This window comes from Antrostomus carolinensis, unplaced genomic scaffold (genome assembly GCF_000700745.2).
Source record: "Antrostomus carolinensis isolate BGI_N321 unplaced genomic scaffold, ASM70074v2 scaffold4425, whole genome shotgun sequence".
Taxonomy (NCBI): domain Eukaryota; kingdom Metazoa; phylum Chordata; class Aves; order Caprimulgiformes; family Caprimulgidae; genus Antrostomus; species Antrostomus carolinensis.
In genome coordinates, this window is record NW_010314110.1 from 172 (window position 1) to 24,134 (window position 23,963).

General features: G+C 38.4%; 1 protein-coding gene across 1 annotated transcript; it reads left to right on the plus strand.

Annotated features, from left to right (window-relative positions):
* Positions 1–928: 928 nt before the first annotated feature.
* USP38 (ubiquitin specific peptidase 38) lies at positions 929–17,978 on the plus strand (the record flags this gene model as incomplete). The annotated part of the gene is made up of 10 exons (XM_010167515.1): positions 929–1,031; positions 1,461–1,596; positions 5,130–5,259; positions 5,515–5,616; positions 8,404–8,562; positions 9,655–9,848; positions 10,411–10,504; positions 11,355–11,461; positions 12,589–13,939; positions 17,638–17,978. Coding segments are annotated over 10 exons (2,538 nt in total), but the record flags the coding sequence as incomplete, so codon positions are not given.
* Positions 17,979–23,963: the final 5,985 nt, after the last annotated feature.

Sequence of the window (23,963 nt, forward strand, 5' to 3'; positions counted from 1 at the left end):
TATACCAGAACGGATTTTTGGATGTCCCGTTAGGACATAGTGTAGACAAAGTGCTTAGGGACATGGTTCAGTTGAGGACTTGTCAGTGTGAGGTTAATGATTGGCCTTGATGATCATAGAATCATAGAATGGTTTGGGTTGGAAGGGACCTTAAAGGTCATCCAGTTCCAACTCCCCTGCCATTGGCAGGGACGCCTTCCACTAGACCAGGTTGCTCAAAGCCTCATCCAACCTGGTCTTCAACACTTCCAGGGAGGGGGCATCCACAGCTTCCTTGGGCAACCTGTTCCAGTGTTTCACCACCCTCACAGTGAAGAATTTCTTCCTAATATCTAATCTAAACCTACCCTCTTTCAGCTTAAACCCATTTCCCCTTGTTCTGTCATTAACTGCCTTTATGAAAAGTCCCTCCCCAGCTTCCTTGTAGTCCCTTCAGGTACTAGAAGTCAGCTGTAAGGTCTCCCCAGAGCCTTCTCTTCTCCAGGCTGAGCAGCCCAAACTCTCTCAGCCTGTCCTCATAGGAGAGGTGCTCCAGCCCTTGGATCATCCCTGTGGCCTCCTCTGGACTCATTCTAACAGGTCCATATCTTTCTTGTGTTGGGGGCTCCAGAACTGGACACAATACTCCAGTGGGGCCTCACAAGAGCAGAGTTGAGGGGGAGAATCACTTCCCTCAACCTGATACCCACGCTTCTTTCATGATCTGAAACGTCTTTTCCAATCAAGGCAATTCTGTGAAAAACTGTAACTCTCAGTATCAAAAGCTACTCGTTCTTGCTCCCTTTGGAGGGATACCTTGGGTCATGGAACTGTTTAGTCTACAAAACTAGGATGGATGCCAGGCATGTATAAAACTTAGGTTTCGTAGGAGGGATTCACTATCTGAGTAATGTAGATGCGATTGTGAAAAGGTCTTTTCTGACCTCAAAAATCTATTAAGTACTACGTTAGCTCACATTGGAAAGTGTCTTTGCTGTTGAGGCACCTGGGAAACTTAATATTATATATAATGTTATATTTTGCCATAACTGGTATGGTTGGTAGACAGTTGTTGAGATAAGTCATATTGGCTGCATTGGATCCCTAGGCTTAACATAAAGTATGGTAAGTAATTGTATAGTGCTTTTTTTTAGGAAAAAAACCCCAACAAAACAAAAAACCAAAACACTTCTCAGTTCCATTGAGAGTGGAGGAGGAAGTTGTCAGATTGTCACTTTCTTGCCTGGATATTAGATGAACAAAAGGCGTTTGTAATTCAGGGCTGTTCATTGTCTTATTCCACTGAAACTTTTAAATTTTGTTTTGGTTTGTGATGATAGAATGATAGATGTAGGATAGATGCATTGTCTCAAAACTTTACAAGTATAGTGGTGTTGTAGGATAGAAGATAAAGCATTTTTTTTTTTTCTGTGGGCTTTTCTTTTTGGTTTCTTACATTATGTCATTTTCAACTGTTACAGATACTTCATTCGAACCTTCTGTTGCACTGGCAAGTCTTGTGCAGCACATACCATTACAGATGATTACAGTACTCATCAGGAGCCTTACTACAGATCCAAATGTGAAAGATGCAAGTATGACTCAAGCTCTGTGCAGGTATTTCATTGTAAAGGGGGGGAAAAAAATCTCTTGTTCTTATTCTTGCCTTTTTTGAAGTTATTTGTCACTTAAGTTCCATTAAAAAAAAAAAAAACAACAAAAACCCCAAAAAACCCATAAACCATTAAAAAAACCCTTTTAAAATAGTATTCTAAGTTATGCTTGTTAGGGTAATAACAATATTTATGATGCTGTGGATGTTACTGGCATGGTTTCAGTTTAAGTTTGCTGCCTTCATTGCTAGTGTGGCTTCTTTCTCATGCTTTGCTAGGGTGGTTGAAGAAGGGGCTTAAATAGAAACTAAGATGAAGCCAGGTTTTAGATGACATCTTATGTTCGTCTCCCACCTTATGGGAGATGGCATAAATAGCAATCTTCATGGGGTTTACAGTCAAGATGAGAAACAAGGCCTTGTTTTCAGAAGATCAACCTTTCTGCTTTTCCAAGAAGCAGAGTGGCTCTCTCACATGATTGTCTTACCCGTCCTCTCCTCTGAAGAGAGGAGATGGTTAGAAATGAGTTTTACTGCTGAGTTTAGAGGGTTTTTTTCTGCTTATGTATCTTCATGACTTTTTAGTAGGATTCACAGGGGATGGCCTCTATTTCCATCTTCACTCAAGCCTCCAGAGGTTTTTTGAATGTTCTTTGAATAGTAGAATAAGAATGATATAAAAACAGTTGCATATTATGCTTCTTGTCACTAATCTAAACAGGAGTGAAGATTGAGTTTAGTAGCACTGTTAACAGACTGTGATTCAGAATGCAGTCCTGGTTAGTATCTTTAGATATGTGAATAATAGCAATGCAGGAAGATAAGACCTTCTTGAAGTTCTTTGAATGATTATTTTTTTTAAGTCTATAGAAGAAGCTGTTATTGAGCACTGAAGGGTACAAAAATGAATAAAGCAGTTAAACAGGAGGCTGCAAGACATTTCTATTTTTTAAAAAAACAACATAGAAAATCTTTCAACTGCAAGAATTTGATACATGCTATATTATTTTTTCACTACATCCATTTGTAGTGTAATACACGTTCAGGTAGTGTGGCACTTACCTATCTTGGTGAAATACTGGGGTTTTTTCACACTGAAAACATTCCTCTTATTTACATTAAATTGAAAAGCCATATTTCATTTGAAAATATAATTAGTGAGAAGAAGCAGTATTAATATTGTAATTTGGGGTAAGACGTATTGTTTAGGAGCTTTAAAAGAATCTACTTGACTGAACAGGTTTTAACAAAGCTGTGTGCCCAGACTAAAATTCAAAGCTGAGAAATTCAGGAGGATTTGTGCATGCTAATAATTTGCCAGTAATGTGCTGGTGATTAATTTTCACGTTAGTGTAATGTTAGCATTTATGTTGTATTACGTGCTTCAGCACAATGTGATTGGTTAATTGTGGCTTTAGAATGGCTTCTGTCTGCCTCTGCTTGGGGAGGTAATGCAGTGCTGAGCTTTGGGTATAATAGGAGCTGTTATTATTAAATAAGTGCTCTTTCTTAATACCAGCTGTGTGGTGGGTTTTTTCCTCTTGCTCTTGAAAGGATAGTGCCATCTTACTTGCCTTGTTCATTCTTTGAGGTAGTACTTGATTTTAAGAGCCTTTAGTTGTGTTCCATGGAAGTAACTTTTTAGGTACTCTGTGCTATTTTTGTTTGTAGATACTCTAATGTCAACACTGTATCCAGTTTCTTTTTCTACCTCTGGTAACCCTTTGCAGTAACTCCTCTCTTCTGGCTTAGAGGAGTGATTGTAAAGAGGATAATGCAGCTGGAATTTCTGGAGCACCAATGGCAATGTTGTCATCAGGCTTACATCATTCCCAGGAGGTGCAGGACTCCAGGCACAACAAGGTTTCCTGATGAGAGTTAGCAGAGCTTTGGTAACTGCAAATTAGAGACCACGTTGCTCCCTTCCTAAGGATAACCTTCATGACACTGCAGGGTCTATCTAAAATTGAACACAGATTAGTAAATATCTGTCATTAGAAGACTAATAAATTGAATCTGTTCACTGGGGGGTTATATTAGGTACAAGTTCATGTAAGAAAAGGTGCTTGCTTTTTGGTGTCATTGAGTTGTTTTTAATTGTCTGAGCTGTTTCATGAAACCTCACCTGAAGCATCAGTGAGGAAAAGCAGGACATTGTTCAGTCTCTTCTGAGATATATGACTGCTTTAAGGTCTACTTCAGAGGTCTTTGAGGAGTTGACTGCATTACTCAGTATCCTGACAAGTATAATACTTGTTTGCACTTCACCCAAGTATCTTTGTTAAGAGAAAATTTTGCTAAGAAAATCTCCAGACCTGACCAGGCCCTTTGCCCTGTTGGTAAAAATGTGAAATATTGTAAAAGATGTTGAATTTTTAGGGGGAGTGCCTGGTAATCTGAGTATCTTTTGCTGTTTGATTTGTTTGAGGTTTTTTTTTCTAATCTGGGGGATTTGCACCTGAGATACCAGATTCTGTCTGGTGTGGGTAAGAAGATACTTCTGTTCAAGAAGGACAGGGAACTGCTTGAGAGAGTCCAGCACAGAGCCACCAAGATGATCAAGGGTGTGGAGCATCTCCCTTATGAGGAAAGGCTGAGGGAGCTGGGTCTCTTTAGCTTGGAGAAGAGGAGACTGAGGGTGACCTCATTAATGTTTATAAATATGTAAAGGGCGAATGTCATGAGGGTGGAGCCAGGCTCTTCTCAGTGATGCCCAATGATAGGACAAGGGGCAGTGGGTGTGAGCTGGAACACAGGAGGTTCCACTTAAACTTGAGAAGAAACTTCTTTACAGTGAGGGTAACAGAGCCCTGGAACAGGCTGCCCAGGGAGATTGTGGAGTCTCCTTCTCTGGAGACATTCAAGACCCGCCTGGACGCCTTCCTGTGTGATCTCATTTAGGTTCCTGGTCCGGCAGGGGGATTGGACTAGATGATCTTTCAAGATCCTTATATCGTCTGCTATAATGTTTTTAAAATTACTAGATTTTACCTTTTTAACTGAGGGTATTTGAGTTGATTTCCAGGAACATAGTTCCAGATTGAAGAGGCTTCCTTTTCACATTTAAACTTAAAAGCTGGTTTTGGTCTGGTTTGGGATAAAAGGTGTAGGAGAGGAGCTTCCCAGGTATAGGCATTTTTTCACCCTCAGTAGTAATTTTTTGCTACAAGATAAAAATGCTCGCTTCATGTCTATAAAACCACGGTTTGGTTTTTTAAATAAGAAGCAACAATAATATACAAAATACTTCATATTGTATGCTTATATATTTCAGGGGGTGTTGTATTTACTTTTAATGTATTAAATAGATCATTATTAATTACAGAGTTAAATTATTTGAGATATAGTCAAAATTATTTTACTACTTTACTAACATTCTTGTATTACTTTTTGTGAGTCTCCATGTGAGTGGGTCATCAGGGTAATATATAGATTTGGGGGGGGGGGGGGGGGTTAAAATTAGGGGGGGGGGGCGGGTTAAAATTAGTGGCATATTGTTTTTTTTGTTTGATTTTTTTATTTTTCATTAATCTTTCAGAATGATTGACTGGTTGTCCTGGCCTCTGGCTCAGCATGTGGAAACATGGGTGATTGCACTGCTGAAAGGACTGGCTGCAGTCCAGAAATTTACCATCCTCATTGATGTCACTCTGCTTAAGATTGAATTGGTATGTTGGAAAAGAAAATTCAAAATTGAAGGATGAGGAAAGGAATTTGTAACAGCTGTGCAATTGTGTAGCATCTTCTGTATTGCAACAGAGATACTGTCTTAATGTTCTGCGAAGATGATGTAACTATCTATAGCTTTCAGTTGCATGTAATGGTTCTGACTGTTTCAGATAGTTGTGGATTTGGAGATCTGTTTACATTTTTTCTGAAATTTCACTTTCTAGATTTACTGAAATAAATGTGGATTTTTTTAGGTCTTTAATCGACTTTGGTTTCCTCTAGTGAGGCCTGGTGCCCTTGCTGTCCTTTCCCACATGTTACTTAGTTTTCAGCATTCCCCGGAAGCTTTTCATTTGGTAAGTTACTAAATAAATGGTTTTCAATTCTTTGAAATGTCATTCATGTGTGATTTCTAAAGTGGGTGTAGAGAGTGACAGAATTTATGTGCTCAGATTTCCTCTGTGTTTCAAGATTCCAGAATCAGATTTCTGTGGTTCACAGACCACTAGGTTTTCTAACTTCCAGGTTTAACCACTTAATCTCTAACTGGAAATAAGCATTCGTCTTCCTGGTATGTACATATTTCTGGCAGTAACGTCTGGGCACCACATGCTATCTTTGACCATGTACTTCTAGAAATCCTATTTTCTGTGGCATGAGGTCTGTTGATAAAGCTGGGCCGCAAGTAAACTTTCAAGCACAACTACTTGGGGAAAACAGACAAGCAGTTATCTGCTACATACAACCTGGGCACCCTGGATAGGTGCGTGAGACCAAGAAGTACTTCACTTTAAGAAACCTTTAGAAGTTTTTAAGGGCCACTCTTCAAAATGCAGTTCACCAGTTATAAGCAGGGGATACTAGGGTGTGACGATGACTGTTCAAATTAGTACAGCGTGGATAGTGCCTTTCTTGTTCTCACACTCAGTGTTTAGCTTAAAAGTTAAGGGAAATATTAATCTTACAGACTTAACTGTTGTAACAGCCCAACACGCTGTTTCTGTAAGCTGTCCCCAAGGCTCTTAGGCCTGAAGGGATCACAGACCCTCTCCTTAGTGTTGGAGTAATTGCCTTATGCTGTTACACTTTTTTTTTAAATGATAAAGTCTGAAGTTTCTCTCTCCTCCTTCCACTGCCCTAATCTTGGGCTAGGATAGAAATTTGAGTCACAACGTAAAGAGCCAAGTAGCCTTGAATATGTTCAAAACATAAATATTTCATATATTTACTGTCTTGCTTTTCTTCTTTATTCCTGAGAGAGACAAAACATTTGTGAGAAAAATGTAAAATATGGGAAGACTTGTTCTAGAAATAGGCATTTACGAGGAAAGCTGCTTCTGTAGGCTGCATGCTGTACTGCATAAACATCTGTCTTCAGGAGTTCGTGACCATCTTCCCTCCACTTTAAAAAACTTTCTTCACTATCAGTTTTTGAGTTACTGCTCTCATTTAGTATCCTATAATATGTTCCCGCGCATAAACTGCTTGTTTAATTTAAATGCGCATTTGATAAATATAAATTAAATTATTTTGTAGTGCATCTGAGTTAACGTTCCCCTTCCCTATGCTTGAGCATCATTAGCATGAATTACTTGGAGTTTTTTATCGAAGGAAAACACCCTTTCTTGCACTTACGATGTAGAACTTATTATGATGTGTACTATGGAATTCTAAAATCTACTGACATACAAAATTTTAATTCACCCTCAAGCCAGAAGTGATACTTCTGTGTGTATTCAAAGTGTAACTTTCAGTGTTATGCAACATGCTGTAAGAATTTGGCTCTCAATTTGAGAGAGCTGAGAACCTGTACTTTTTCAATTCTTCACATGTGCTTTGTCTGTGCTAAATAATCATATCTCACATCTGCTTTATACAAAGCTCATTCTTGGAGCTCAGTAGTTCCTTTCTTGTTGCTATGTACCCACATTTATAAAGTAAAAGAGGGAAATTTGTCAGTGCAACTTTCACTGACTCTCTACTACATTGAACACCTTATCTTGGTGGTGGGTTTTTTTGCACAGTGGATATCTTGTTTACCAAAAGAGTAGGGTTTGTTTCTCTGAGATGTAAAATTATTTCTTATACTAAGAGAACAACTGATACTTGAAAAGGTGGCAAATGAGTATTTTGCACCTGGCCCCTTTTACTTTGGCATTTTGAAGTATATTAATTCTTGTAATTGGTATACTTTCCTTAAATTATTACATTTTTATAATTTCTGTTCTGTATTTCATGTCTTTACTACCAGACAATTTGTAAGCTAATTTGTGATGAGAAATTATTCCAACCACTTCTTTCACAGTTAATCCATTTTGATCACTTGGAAGCTGATAAAAGTGTCTAAAATATTTTGGTTCACAGTGAGAAGTCCCTACTCTTTGGGACTGTGTTGAAATAACTTTCTACTTGGTGTTTTAAGACTAAAAAAAAAAAGTGTCATGCATTTAAAAACACAGAAGGAGCTGTGCTGAAGAAAGGGAAGGAGGTGGAGTAAATACTTCTGGTTTATACCAAATTTAAAATAGAAATGAATCTGAACTAGTCCTCAAATAGATGACCAGATCTGTGGTAAGCTTTTTTAGCTCCTAATAAATTACTGTCTTGGTTTATTGAGCCTAGTTCCTTCACTAGGTGGAGCTGTGAGACAGTTTCCATCTTGTAAACTGAAAGCATGAATGCATTCATTGGCTTCAGATCCCAAGTGCTAGATTCTGGTTAAGGAAAATTGCGAAGCTTGTTTTAAAAACTGCATCTGTGAAATTAGAACAGGATACCGCACTGTTAGCAGTGGCATAAAAGCAAAGTGTTTGCTGTTAATATCCTTAATAAGATGAGTACTTTGGACACTTGGCCCTTTAAAATCTTAACATGTATCTTCTGAGTTCATAAAGTTCTGAAACTTGATATGTGAGCTAAAGAGATCATTGAGTAATTAATTGTGCTGTTTGAAAATTGTCATGAGTAAAGAATAATGCATGTTTTTCAAGTCATTGTTTTTCAACCACTTCTTATTTAAGGACAAAAGGTCCCCTGTCATTTAGTGCATGTAAAACAGGAACATTGTTTGTAAGGGAGAAAAAAAAGAAAACGAAAAAGAAAAATGTAATTAACACCCTTTGTTTGTTTGTTTTCCCATTCAGATTGTCCCACATGTGGTCAATTTGGTTCACTCCTTCAAAACAGATGGCTTACCTTCCAGTACAGCCTTTTTGATGCAGTTGACTGAGTTGATACACTGTATGATGTATCATTATTCAGGATTTCCAGAGCTCTATGAACCCATCTTGGAAGCTATTAAGGTATGTTAGGAATATTAAAATATTGGAATGTTTTTGTTTTGTTTTTCCAGATATGAAGGCTATAATCCCATGGATCTAAATTCTTTAGAGCTTCCTCTATGAGAAAAGAGCTAACCACATAATCTAATGTCAATTCTAACTGTGTTTGGAATATGCTAGAAAAATTGTCATGAATGTCTATGATGTGGTTATAGCAGGCTTTAAGAAAAGCCTGACATGAGATAATTTATTCAAAGTACAGTCTAATTTCTTAAGCCTCATATGAGGTTTACTCTAGGCTTTTCATTTCAACCCAAGCTAGAAACTGTAACTCCTCAAATACAAGTTCAGAGCACTGGTGGTATTATTCAAGAGAAGTAGGTTCTGAGACGTATTTGTCATGGTGTTATATCTTTGGATAGCTCCAAAACACCATTATTGAGCGTTCCATCTTAATACTGCTGTCAGTATTGCATGCCTCTGTGGTTAAAGGGTGCTGGCGTATGCTGTTTCAAAGCAAAATTCAGCTTTTTTAGATCAGTATTTAAATGCATAATGCACTTAAAATAAAAAATTAATATTAAAAAAACCAAAAAACCAAATAAAATTGAGAAGAAAAAAACCCAAGAAAACACCCCCACACACTCAGGTATTACTGCCTGATTTTATAGCAGTAGTATTGCAGTCAAATGTTTTGACACCTAAAAAGCCCCTAACAATTTAATTCCAAGTATTCTGGACTTTATTCTTTCATTCTTACATTTTGATTTGACAGAGCAGGAATATTCTAGCAGCATAGAGGCTATTGGGGGCTTATTGAAGCTTGACATTTGAGGGGTAGTTTTTGGTGGCAGAAAGGTTTGGTGGTGAATATGCAGGTTAAAGGTAGCTACGAGCCCCCTTATTCCTGCAGTTTGAGAGTTGAGTAAAGAAAGCTTTGAAGAAGAGGGCCTGGGGGGAGGAGTGGATGGTATATTCTAGGCTATCAGGGATAGTGAGACCCTGAAGGAGAATACAGGAGCAAGCGAAGATACAAGACTGCCAAATGGCATGGACATATTATAAAAACAAATTAAAAAAAACTATTAAGTGTGTCAAATGTTTCTCTTGTAGGATATGCCCAAACCCACTGAAGAGAAGATTAAGTTGATTCTCAGTCAGAGTGCCTGGACTTCTCAAGCCAGTTCTTTGCCATCTTGTTTATCTAAACTTTCTGGAAAATCTGAAACTGGAAAGACAGGTCTAATTAATCTAGGAAATACTTGCTACATGAACAGTGTTATTCAGGCACTTTTTATGGCTACAGAGTAAGTCCTTTTTAACAGCTCTTTTCATTGCAAATTAACTATTGCAGTTGTTGCATTCTTGCTTTTCACAGACTATTAACATGTCCTGGGGTCTCTCAGCTTGCTAGAGCTGAGTGGGTTACTTTGCACTCAGTGGCTGATTGCTTTGTTAAAGTCTAGCTCTGTGAAATCACAATTTTAGCCATTAAAAATCATGATCCTTCTGTCCAGTGTCAAAAGACAAGTCCATTTTTCCTCACTGTCCTTGCTCCCTTCAGTATTGTCAAAGTTCATGGTGATGCTTTTGTTACAATCTGGAAGCTATTGAAAAAAATTGTCTGTCTATAGCCCATTCTTACACATTTAAGTGTTTAAAGAAATAGGTTTTTTGCAGTGTTAGTTCCTGCTGTACAATAGTTTTGCATCTGCACTAGGGCAGAATCCAAATATTGGAAGGGAATTGTTAGATGTTTTTCTCTCTTTCAAATTGAAGTGCTTATCTGAGCCGGAATGATAACTGCATTGTTGTTAGAAATCTAGGAAGGAAACTAATGTCTTTTTTTTTTTTTTTTTTTTTTTCCAGTTTCAGAAGACATGTTTTATCTCTGAATCTAAATGGGTGTAATTCACTAATGAGAAAATTACAGCATCTTTTTGCATTTTTGGCCCATACCCAGGTATGTCAGTTTATTTCATCTGTTTTGTAAGCCTAGATCTATATACCAAAATTTAGGAACAAACATGATGTCATGGGAGTCCTCTTGAGTATATAAAAAATATAAATATGATAGACTTGTAGGGGGATGAGTCTGCCTCCAAATGTTCAGATGGTGTGGATGGACTTAGAATTCTATATTTCATAAGTGGAACATCTTGACATTGTGTTGTTTTTGTAAATGGGCAGTAACGAGTTTTCTTTGAGAAGCCAAAATTAAAAAATACAAATAGGACCTGACTTGATATACAAGCTGATTTTATGTCATTTTCTAGGATAAATTGTGACTTTCTGCAGTGATTTTTACACTAAATTTTATTGTAGTTCAAATTCTAAAGCGATCTTTATTAAATGTTAATAATATTTTGATAGTGCTAGGAAGACATAAGGCACATTTGTTCTCTTTGATTAATAACAATAAACTTGTTTATTGTAATTGGATCACCTTAAAAATAAATTGGTACTTAGGAAATACTGATGTTCTTCTGAAGAAAGGAAACGGAATTTTTTTTAAGCTTGCCAGCCAGAACAGTAACTGCTATTACACATAACATCGGGTTTACACTCGCTACACCTTTAATATTTGCCTGCAGGATCCCCTGTTATCTTCGTACTACAGGTGATTACTACAAAATTAATGATGCTCTCTTCCTATGATTTAAGTGGTTTAAATGTTTATGTGTACCAAGTGTTTCAATACAGTTCCTCTAGAATAATAAAGTCCGAAGTTCAGTGGTCAATATAAAAATAATATAACCGATTTTTTAAGTAGTTCTTATGTAACTTTGTCTGTCCCTCTCTTACACGAACAGAGGGAGGCATATGCTCCTAGAATTTTCTTTGAGGCTTCCAGACCACCATGGTTCACCCCTCGATCCCAGCAGGATTGCTCAGAATATCTCAGATTCCTGCTAGACAGGTACAGTTGTTGTGCCGTTAATGGGAATGAATCTACAGTCTTATCACATGATGTTGAACTCCTAGGAGCAGTCATGTAACAGTTCCACTGCATGAGTGGGGACCAGGAATTTTGGGCCTCATTCCTGGCTGTTTCTGGTTTTCTGTATGGTCTGTGAAACACTTTTCTTCGTAGGTTTAATCTGTGGTAAAGTCTGGATGCCATCTTGTATCCACATCATTTAAAGCAGGTTTTAATTGTAGTAATGTTCCATTTTTACAAATCTAAACTTGGGTGTTTTGTTAGAGTCATGATCCTGTTGTAAAATGAATGTGGTTGGTGAAAGCAATTTGGTCGTGCATCTGGAATTTCGTGTTGGTAGACACAGCTGTGTTTCATACAGGTCAGATAAGTCATAAAGCGATGTACATGCACGTATAACCACGTTTAATAAGCAAGTTAATTGTGGCACAAATAGAACAAAAATACCTCAATTTATTAGTAGCCCTTTTTAATTTTTGGCTTGCTAAGATGTGGCTTAAGCAATACTGCTTTATGACACATTCCATTTCTGGAGAAGTTTATCTGAACAGTGAAATAGTGGTGGGGTTTTTTTTTTTCTTATTTTGGTTTGGGTTTTTTTCCTGTCTTGGGTTTCTTTTTTTGTTTGTTTTTTCTTACTGTAGTTTCTTAAGTTTCTTGGCTGTAAAATCTCGACCTTTTCTTTGGAAATAGTCTGGCACTAGATAAATAGCTACTTGTTCTCTTACAAAATCTGACATACAGAACCAGTCAACTGGAGAACTGATTTATTAAGATAATGTAATGGTAAATAATAAAAACATTGTTAGGTTTTTTTAATACTTGCCAGTTCTTTCAGTATATCCATTGTATTCTGTTTTACATAATGACACTTGCATTAAATGCACTTGTGCTTCTTTCCTACTCTGTTTTGGATAGTACTAGCCTGTATGGTTTAGCTTGCTTGTGTAAAAAATAACAAATGGCTTTTTTTAAAGTAAGACACTTCTAGCTGCTTATCCATATATATATTTTTAGCGTAACTGGGGAAAAAAAAAGTCTGAGATGGTGCAGCAATACTTGTTTGGAAAATAGCACAGCTACTTGCTGTTTTTCTTTGTCTTCAGGCTGCATGAAGAAGAGAGAACCTTGAAAGCACTGTCTTCAGCAAAGACTTCTGGAAGTATATTGAATGAAGAGTCCCAGACACAAGAAGCTGCCCATAAAGCACAAGTATTTGCTGAAGCACCTTGTATGGGAAGTGAAGAACGAACTCTGATACAGAAGATGTTTGGAGGAAAATTGAAGACTACTATATGCTGCTTGAACTGCAAAAGTATGTCTCAAAAGGAAGAAGCTTTCACAGATCTTTCTCTGGCTTTCTGTCCTCCAGCTTCCTTGGAGAATGTTGGCCCAAAATGTATGGAACGTTCTGAAGTGAAAGATGACTGCATGGTGCAAACTAATACTTTAGCAACTAGTCCTGTTGGAGAAACATCTCTCAGTAATTTGGAAGTAAATGGTGGATGTGACACAACAATGAATGAAGGAACCACAAAAGATTTTTCTACTGAGCCAAACTCTGAGAATACCGCTAATTCTGAAATCAACAAAGTTCATGATGATAGGGATGTGTCTCAGAGGCTAGTAGGTAAAAACACCCTGTCAGTTACAGACTTACTGAATTATTTTCTGGCACCTGAGATCCTCAGTGGAGACAATAAGTATTATTGTGAAAAGTGTGCCTCTCTACAGAATGCTGAGAAAACTATGCAAATCATTGAGGAACCTGAATACCTCATTCTCACTCTTCTGAGATTTTCCTATGATCCAAAGTGTCATATAAGGCGCAAAATCTTGGACAATGTGTCTCTGCCACTTGTTTTGGAACTGCCAGTCAAAAGAGCAACGTCCCCTCTAGCTGTAGTTTCGGGAGGTTGGTCTGTTGGTGTTGAGATTTCTGATATTGGAGAAAATCTTGCTAAAAAACTGAAGCCTTCAGGTGCTGATGAAGTGACTTGCCCACAATTGGTGCCCTACATGTTAAGCTCTGTGGTGGTGCATTCTGGTGTATCCTCTGAAAGTGGACATTATTATTCATATGCTAGAAATGTTACTGGGTCAGGGCCTTCAGGACTTTGCCACCAGTCTACAGCTCTTTCTTTAGTTTCTCCTCAGGATAATTTGTTGACAGAGGAGAGTCCTTCTACTGTTGTAGAAAATGAGGTGGACACTGAGATGCCAAGAGAATGGTTTCTGTTCAATGATAGCAGAGTGACATTTACCTCGTTTCAGTCAGTCCAGAAAATTACCAGTAGATTTCCAAAGGACACTGCTTACGTTCTCTTTTACAAAAAACAAAGCAACACCTGTGCATTCAACACCAGTTCAGCAAATGGACTCTGGGTAAATGGAGATCCTCCCCTACAAAAAGACCTCATGGATGCAATTACGAAAGATAACAAACTGTACTTGCAGGTAAGGTGGAAATTGTGTATGGAGAGTGGTCTCTTTAAAACTCTCAAGAGACAGTCTAAAAGAAAGAAAACCTTGTAAACCATCAATCTTGCTTCCATCTTGATGTTGCTAGACAGGTTTCATAGCATTCACTACATGGGAAGCATCAAGGAAAATGGCTTAAACTCATTTCAGTTCCGATTTTTAGTGGAGATGCTTGTATAGGTCGTTTAACCACTTGTAATTCTATGCAGGAAAGACTTTTTGAACAGTTCTAATTTTCATTGCCTTTAATAAATTACAGGAGTAGCTAAAGTATGCTTAAAAACTTCTTAGCTATGTTCTTACTAGCGCATTTTCATTTGGAATGAAATTTTATTTACACAGCTGTACTTACCCAAATGTTAGAACCACTAAAATGAGGACCAGATGCCAGTGACTAGATTCTGCTTTCCCTTCACTGCCTTATTCTGCCTTCCTCTGTGAGGCCAGCGCTACCAGCCACATGTTCCCTGTGCTCCTGAGAACTTCACCTGGCTGTAGTCGCCTCGTCAATTGCTATTACAGAAAACTACTGTGCTCCACATTTCAGTATGGTTTGCTTTGAGCGTTGCTGCTATGTTTAGATGTCTTAACAGCAAAATTATATTTCACTGTGTGCTCTTGGGGTTAAGCTGTTCTATTTGAGTAGGTCTACTCAAATAAGAAAAACTAGGTAAATTCAAATTAGAAAAGAACAGCTAAATCTCGCTGTGGAAAAGCTGTTATAATAGCCACAGGTATTTTACAAACATAAACAAGAGAACTGAGAGTTTAAATTGTAACACTGCTGCTATTTTCAGACTATGTGGTTAAAGTGTTTGTGTCCTAACCATCTTTGTTTATATGCCACCTCTCCCCTTTGCAGCGATCTCGGATTATAAAATAGTTTGGGTTGGAAGGGACCTTTAAAGGTCATGTTGTCCAAACCCCGCCGCCCTCAGCTCCTCTACCCCGCAATGAGCAGGGACATCTTTGACTAGATCAGGTTGCTCAGAGCCCTGTCCAACCTGACCTTGCATGTTTCCAGGGATGGGACATCTTCCCATCTCTCTGGGCAACCTGTTCCAGTGTTTCACCACCCTCATAGTAAAAAAATTCTTCCTTGTATGTAGTCTACATCTCCTCTCTTTTACTTTAAAATCATTACTCCTTGTCCTGTTGCAACAGGCCCTGCTAAAATGTTTGCTCCCATCTTTCTTATAATCCCCCTTTAAGTATTGAAAAGCCACAATAAAGTCTCCCCGGAGCCTTTTCTTCTCCAGGCTGAACAACCTCAGCTCTCTCAGCCTTTCTTCATAGGAGAAGTGTTCTATCCCTCTAAACATTTTTGTGGCCCTCCTCTGGACCTGTTCCAACAGGTCTATATCTTTCTTGTGGTGAGGACTCCAGAGCTGGACAGTATTCCAGGTGGGGTGTCACAAAATGGGAGTAGAGGGGCAGAATTGCCTCCCTCAGCCTTCTGGCCATGCTTCTTCTGATGCAGCCCAGGATACAGTTGGCCTTCTGGGCTGCAAGCGCACATTGCTGGTTCATGTCCACCTTTTCATCCACCAGTACCCCCAAGTCGCTCTCCACAGGGCTGCTCTCAATGCCTTCATTTCCCAGTCTGTATTGATACCAGGGATTGCCCCGACCCAGGCACAGGACCTTGCACTTGGTTTTGTTGAACCTCATGAGGTTCACATGGGCCCACTTCTCGAGTTCGTCTAGGTCTCTGTGGATGACATCCCATCCCTCAGGTGCGTCAACAGCACCTTTCAGCTTGATATTGTCTGCAATCTTGCTGAGAATGTACTTGATCCCACTGTTTGTGACATTGATGAAGATATTAAACAGTACTGGTCCCAGTACAGACCCCTGAGGGACACTGCTTGTTACCAGTCTCCATCTGGGCACTGAGCTGTTGACCACTACACTCTGGATGTGACCATCCAACCAGTTCCTCATCCACCGAACAGTCTACCTGTCAAATCCATATCTTTAGAAAGAAGGATTTTGTGGGGGACCATGTCAAAAGCCTTACAGAAGTCCAGATAGATCATATCCATAGGTCTTCCCTTGTCCACTGCTGTCACTCCATCATAGAAGGTCACTAGGTTGGTCAGGCAGGACTTGCCCTGGGTGAAGCCATGCTGACTGTCTCGAATCACCTCCCTGTCCTCCATGAGCCTTAGCATTGCTTCTAGGAGGATCTGTTCCATGATCTTCCCAGGCTCAGAGGTGAGACTGACAGGTCAGTAGTTCCCAGGATCTTCCTTTCTACCCTTTTTAAAAATGGTGCAATATTTCTTTTTCCAGTCAATGGGGACTTCACCTGACTGCCATGACTTCAAATATCATGGAGAGTGGCTTGGCAACTACATCAGCCAATTCCCTCAGGACTCTGGGATGCATCTCGTCAGGTCCCACAGACTTATGTATGTTCAGGTTCCTCAGGTTGTTGCAAACCTGATCTTCTCTTGCAGCAGGAGAGACTTTGCTCCCCCAGTCCCTGTCTTGAGGTACATCCACTCGAGAGCTGTGGGAAGAGAGGTTGCCAGTGAAGACTGAGAGGGGAAAAAAAGTGATTGAGCCTCAGCCTTTTCCTCGTCCGTTGTTACCAGTTTGCCAGTTGTATTCACCAGATAGGGCACGCTTTGTTTGACCTCCCTTTTCTGGCTGACGCACCTGTAGAAGTCCTTCTTACTGTTCTTTGCATCCCTTGCCAAGTTCAGCTCCAGCTGTGCACAGGGAGTCACCTACAACTCTAACCATTTTCTTCTTCCTTGTGGAGGTAGTTGTGATACAGGGGTAGGCCTTTCTGACCTTGGCAACAATGCTGGGGTGGATGGACAGTCATCTACATCATCCATTGACGAGCTTTCCACATCCAGAGCTTCATTCCTGTTGTACAGAGGCACCTAGGAAGATGAGGTGGGCACAGAGGGGGTTCACCTGCTGCTCCAAGTATGGACTTGCCTCCAATGTAGTGTTACATTTTCAGTCAGATTGCTGAAAATCTGATTTTTTTTGTCAGATTTTCAGCAATTTTCAGCAAAAAGTCAGATTGCTGTGACTTCCATTGGTGCGTGAAGACTTTTAATTGCAAAATTTCAAATTTGAAGCCAGATTATTTTTTATTTTAAGTGTATAATTACAGCAGCAATTGAGTAATGGAAAAAAAAAATCCATTTTAAGAACACAGCCTGAAGAATACTACAACAACTACAGTGATATTATAACCTTTTCTTATATAAAGCCAGACATTTAAAGGAGGAACAGTGTCATCCATGTAGACTATAAATCTGAGTAACTATTCTTATTTTTCTGTATTTCTGTTGAATCTAGTGCTTGTAGTCACATATTTCAGTGCTATCAACAGGTTAGGCAATTACCCACTGTGCATAATAGAGGCTGTTTTCAAATCTGAAGAGGTGCTTTAGCCGTATGGAAAAAGCAATGTTATCAGGATATTGAGAAAATTTGCTAAATAATGAAGTTGTTCTTAAATATGTTTCTCTGAATTAACATTTTTCAAGACCATTTTGATGCATTTTCTGGAATATGCTGAGAAGTTAGTTACGTTAAGCTTTTTAAATACTGCTGTACACCTAGAACCAGTGAAAAGTCAATGTGATTTTGTAGAAGTTAAAGTAACTTGGTGCATATACGCAATTGTCTTTATTCTTTCATTTCAGGAGCAAGAGCTTAGTGCTCGAACACAAGCACTTCAAGCTGCCTCAGCCTCATGCTCTTTCCGACCCAATGGATTTGATGACAATGACCCCCCGGGAAGCTGTGGACCAACAGGTGGAGGAGGAGGGGGTGGGTTCAGTACTGTTGGTAGATTAGTCTTTTGACTATGAAGACAACCTGGAATACACTGGTTCCAAAGCAGCCCAGTACTGCTGAGGACAATTAAAATATTGAACTTTGTCAGATATTGTACCAAGTTTTGAGACTTGATCCTTCAAAAGCAAATGTTGGGGGTTTTTTGGTTATGTTTTATTTGAAATAAATAAGTGCATAATGGAAAAAAAACTACCTCTTAAAAATTCAGTTGCTTTTATAGTAAGATATGCTTGCCCAAAAGAGAGAAAATTGAGATTTTAAAGTAGTTGCTAATGACACTGCGTTAAACTGAACAACCGCACTTACATAACTTTCTATTGTCCTCATCCACTGAGTGAAGAAAGCTCTTTTTTTTACTCTGACAGTATTGCATTATGTGGAAATCCTTCCAGATGGCCTAAACTGCATACATGGTCTCTCAGCCCCACCTTATTTTTAAATCTGGTACCTTTATGGATTTCCAGAGATGATGCAATTTATAATGAAGGCAATAACTTAAATGTGACATGATACAGTATTTTCCAGATTAAAAATTATTCAGTATATTTCCAGTGTAAATGTAAAGAAGAAATAATAATTTATAAATATTTGCTAAGTTGTTTTCAAAAAAGTGCATGTTCTGTAGGAAGAATTTTTTAAAATAGAAATTGTTACCTTTGTAGCATTTCTAATTGCTTTGATTTTAAAATTATTTCAGGGAATATATCTGCTGTGTATTGGAAAGGAAGAGATTCTGTATGTGCCTTGCAGTACTGTAACTTAAAACAAACTTTCTGAGGCTGCAGAAAAGGGGGAAAATATGTTAGTACTCAGTTTTTTTTATATTTTTTTTAGTATTAGAAATCCATACATTTATAGAAATCTATTAGGTTTCCAGAAGTAAAAATCTGGTAGCTTGAAATGAAGCGTGTTGCCTGCCCATTTTTTTTTGTTGTTGTTTTAAAAAATACATACCTAGTGATCTGTAACTTTTTTGTGGCCTGCATTGCTAAGAAAAAGCTGGTCATAAATACTGAGCTAGGTTTGTGAAATCACAGAGGGGCTACCTGTATTGGTCCTTGCTGAGGATCTAGGCTTCGAAGAGTCCTTTGAAGTTTTGCCTTCTGATTTTGTTTGTAGTGAGAAATTTCTGGTGAGTTCAGGTTTTAACTGTCTGCAGGAGACCAAAATGATGCTGTCTGTGGAGCAGTGTTTGCTTGCTGCTGGGGATCCATTCTTTTAGCCTTGGCAGAAATAGCAACTTTGGTTTTGATGTGCAATGAGGATAACAGAAGTAAAGGAGTTACACTGTTGAATCTGGTGATTAATTCTTAACTTGAATAATCTTATAATGAAGTGTAAATTTAGTTAAAGTATTTTTACAAAATTCTGCGCTGTTTTACTGTGGTTTTATATTCTACTAGGTGACAAAGTGCATACTTAAAAAGCATGCAAATCTGGCAGGTGTTAGCTTAGCTGTACAAAATAAACAAATTTCTTAGAAAATGCTTTTTTAAAAGCATAAAATAAGTTGAGAAAATTAAACCTTGTTCATATTTTATCAAATATATGGAGTTTAGTCTGAAAGGTAACTTAGCTTGAAAGCTATTTTTATATTATCACTAGAACTATGCTATTTGCTCTGCTATAGATTCATATGTTACTGCTCAAGAAAGCTGGAGCAGCTCACTTTCATTTTCTAATAGTTTCCAAGCTTTGTTTTGACCATTTGTAGTACCTTGGCTTTGACCTACACGTTCATTGCTATCTCAGTTGTAGGTCCCTGTGCCAGGGGTTCGACTGTGGAAATGTGAAATGTTAGGAGACTAGTGTGAGGAACGTTCTCATTTTGTTGTGCTTGGATGAGGTTTTCTTGAAAGCCCACTTCACCTTGAAATTCTGTAACTTTCAGTCTAAGAGGGTTTTTTATTTCCTTTTAGACTTATCTGCCAGTTAGCTCTGCTTTTAAAAAGTTTTGTATGACAGATTAATTTGGCTTTTCTCTCCCAAATTATGAGGACACACTAAAAAGCTGTCTACTGTTTGCATTACAGTGGGAGTATTTTCTCTCTCTGTATCAATTTACTGTTCATTTTAAAACACTAGTAAGTAGAAGCAGGGGTAAGTGTTTACCCTCAATGAAATCATAATTTTGTAAAGGTCAGTTTTGTTTTTATTTTCTCACAGTAAAAATACAAATTATGTAGCCTACCTAAAAACAACGTGCAGTACGAGTTTTGTATACCTATTGTGATATATTTATTTTATGAGCTCTTGGAAGGCTTTCTACACCCTTGTTTGCCTGTTCTAAATTAGGTGTTAAATATGGAAATTTTCTATGAGAGTAATGCCAATAGGGTTGGATCTCTAGGTACAAAATGATGGTATGTCTCAAACTGAAAATAACAACTTCTTTCTTTCCTCTTGTTGACTTCTACTGACACAGTTGCTTTGGGTTTTACAAATAGATTTCAAAATTCGGAATACCTATTTAAAGTTTGCTTGCTGACCTGACAACCATCATAGGCCTATTCATACTTACCTTGGAGAGTTTCAGTAAAACCAGTGAAAGTGGAGAAGTATTTCACACTCTAAAATGTACACCTTTTTTCATTGTTTACAGTAATGGTGTTGCATGCTCCTATCTTCTGGACATAATATGAGAGAACAATGTACATGTCGTACTTCAGTTTCAGTTGCTTGTGAATGAATGCTGGATGGTTTGTTTATTGATATTTTTGCTCCATTCTTACTTTGTTTTCTAAGTTGAATCAGTGGAAAGATACAAAATACATAATACTGTTTCTGAAGCTTAGGGTTTTCTTGTTGTTTCCTTTCTTGAAGGATACGCAGCTGTACCAAACTCAAGGATGGTATGTCTCTTAAAATGATATTTCCTTTTAAGAAAAGAGGTTGTGGTTTGGTCTTTGTTTTAATGGCCAGTGGAGTTGTATTAACTTTCTTCCACACGGTTCATTTGGTACATTTTTTTCTTGTGGAGCATTACAGTGGATTGCTGTGAATGTCATCCCTGTAACAAGTGATTACAATATCTACAAGCCCTTTTATCCAGAATGAGGAGAGAAAAGGCTTCTTTGGATAACTAAAAAAATCACACCTTCTGGCTAGTACTAGCTCTTTTTCCTTCCTTTTTTTTCCCCCCATTGTTCCCCACTCTGGAAAGTTAAACATTTTATCTTTTGTGTGCTCTGGAAGTTTAATTTCATGGGCAAGCTGCTTTTTTTCTTTTACCTGTAGCAGTAAGGTTGTTTACAGAGTCAGAACACTGGGGGTTTTTTGGATGAATGACAGGTGGAGGGCAGAAACACTGTGAGCTAAAAGAGTGTTAGAACCAAAAGCAAGTGGGTATAAACTTTCTGTAAGTAAGATTTAGATGAGAAACAAAGTTCATAATTACTAGAACTAATTCTGGAACAGCCTTCCAGGCAGAAACATGCTTTGAAGCAAGAGCCAAGTATATCTCTGAAAGAAATTAAATGCAAAGTGGTGTCTGAATAGTAGGCAACTAGACTTGATAAACCAGAGGCCCCTTCTAGTCCCTTCCTAGAGTTTTGCTCTTCTGTTGGGCTTCCCATCTGGACACATTATCAGTTTTTTTGTTAAGGCTCAAAGCTTAAAGTGTAAATGAAGAGAAAGCTCTTCTACGACATAACAGCAACAAAGGTTGACTGCTCAACTTTGGACTTTTTCAGTGAGTGAGCAAATGATCTAAACAAGAGATCACAACAGATGATCTTGACAACTTTCATGTTCCCTACAGCCAGTCATCATAGGGTCTACCTTAATCTGAAGTCATAGCTGTGAGTAATATGCTCTTAAATCACATAGATGTCAGATCAAATGTAACAGTTATGAACCAAAAATTGTGTGACAGTTTGGCTTGTGTACGACACTGTGTTCTGTGTGGACTTAACAAACTAACAGGTAACCCTGTTTCGGTAAGTGGGTTGAAGAGACTTGACCTGTGAGTTGAGCTGTGGCTGTGATCAGTGTGTTGGCTGTGATGTGTAGTGTAGCATTGGTTTACCAAACCTGCTTTTCCTTTTTTTAAATGCACACATCCCCCCATTCACTGTGAGTCTTGCTGTTGTTTGAGTGAAAGTATCCAGATAAAAGGGAAAATAAACCAACTTAAAACTCACAGAATGAAGCGGAGATTAAGGTTGTTAAATATGATTTGCTGCTTTCTTATTTAAAGCAGAAGTATTTTTTCCCAAGTCTGCTGGATTGTAGGCAGGTATGTGGATTCAGGATATGCAATTCTTGTTCTTTTTTTTTACAGTGCAGGTAATATTTTTAAGAATCGGTTGTAAATGTGCTGGAATAGGTATGTCAAAATGCAGAGCCTGCCATTACTGCCTTGGTAGACAGCACATTACCACATGCACTGAAATGCTGGGGTACTTACTGGCTGGCTTCCCAAGACACAAACTGAGAAGGGTGGCTGCGACTTGTGAGCTGTGCCTTGCTGGTGGCCATTTGGGACCTTCACCATCATCTGCTTCCGTGGGTGGCCAGAGGCAGCCACCCTGGGGTGCTGCTCAGCACATGTCTCTGCAGTGGGGGCTGCAAGAGGAGTCTGCGGTGTAAGAGCCAGCTTCCACTGTTGGGGTGCTAACTCAAGTGGGGCACAGTCCCCAACCCCCTCAGCGACACCTCCAAGCCCAGAGCAGGTAACTTGGGGACCCTTTGCAGCGCTGACAAGCCGGCCCCTGTGGCAAGCAGTACCCAGGGGTCAGTTGGTTGCACGTGGAGTCAGTGTTTGGGAAGGAGGGACAAGGGGGTGGTGAAGGAAAAGAGACTAAAATGAGAGTACCAAACTGCAAAAAGGAAAGGATGGCTCTAATCTGACTTAGAAGTTGCGCATGTTTTAATGATAATTTCACATGCATCTGCTATGAAGTTGTATCTTTAGTGTAATTCCATCAAAGGATACTCTGTCAACAATGCTTTGTTAACCAAGTCTAGTCCTTCTAAAATTTCCATTATATATGTGTGATTGAGGGGAAAAAATTCTTAATAGGCATCATGAAAATATGCTACTGAGGAGAATATTTCAGGTTGACATTCAAAAATGAGTTTAGCAACAGGATATGTGATTGGGCTAGCAGCTGTGGTATCATACAGCATCCTTGAGGCCAGTGGTCTCCACACTTTTATTGATTGCACACCCTTATCAGTAAAAACTTCTAAGTGTGCACATAATATATGTATATTTATTTATAAATTATATATGTACTACTGTCATAATGTATGATGTACATACACAAGAATAGAAATTGAAAAAGCATGAGCTAAAGATGAAATAAACACTATTTTTAAATTATTTAAAATTTTGTTAATTAATGGTACAAAAAAAAATACTTTCTTCTTGCACCCAGATGGATTGTCTTGCACACCCCATGGGGTGTACACACTTCACTTTGAAGACCACTTCTCTGGGCTATAGTCTTGAAAAAAGTTTTAACTTGATGGGAACAGGTATCAGAATTTACCTGTTCATAATAATGGTTTCTTTTACTCAGTGAATATAGACTGTTGTCTTTACTTTATGCTGCATGACCATGTTTTGGATCTGTGTTTTTTCCAAGTTCATATAAAATTTGATGCAAGGGCTGTGAACTGTTTCACCACTTGTTTTCCTACAGTGTGCATTAAATGACAAAAAAAAGAGGTGTCAGCCTTAAGTGGTTTGCAGAAATGCAAAGCTATTCCAGCTCTGAGGGGAGGGCATATCCCTTGCCAAACGCAGGAATGTGTTCATACTTGGCTTCAAAGGTTAGTACAATTTTTCAACTGACTTGCCCTTTCTCAAGTGTTCTCTAAAGAATTACAATATTTAGTGCTCAACTCTTTAGAAGAAAGTTATTTGATCTTCTTGATGTATCTTTCGTGGTGTTTGTTTTACTGAACTACAGTTGAAATAATTTTTGACGTATGCCTGTTCTTAAATCTTGTTGTTGTAAACTGGCATAAATGTTTAATACTATTTTGTATCAGTTTTTTAGAAATGGGTGGGGCAAATGAGTGTTTTACTGTACATGTGTTGGGCTGCATAAAGAAATCAAAATATATATTTTAAATGCCTCAGAAAATATCTGGAAGTACCTAAGTTTTTATGTTTGACTTGAGTTGAAAGATAGATGTAGTAGTAAAATATAACGGGGCGGGG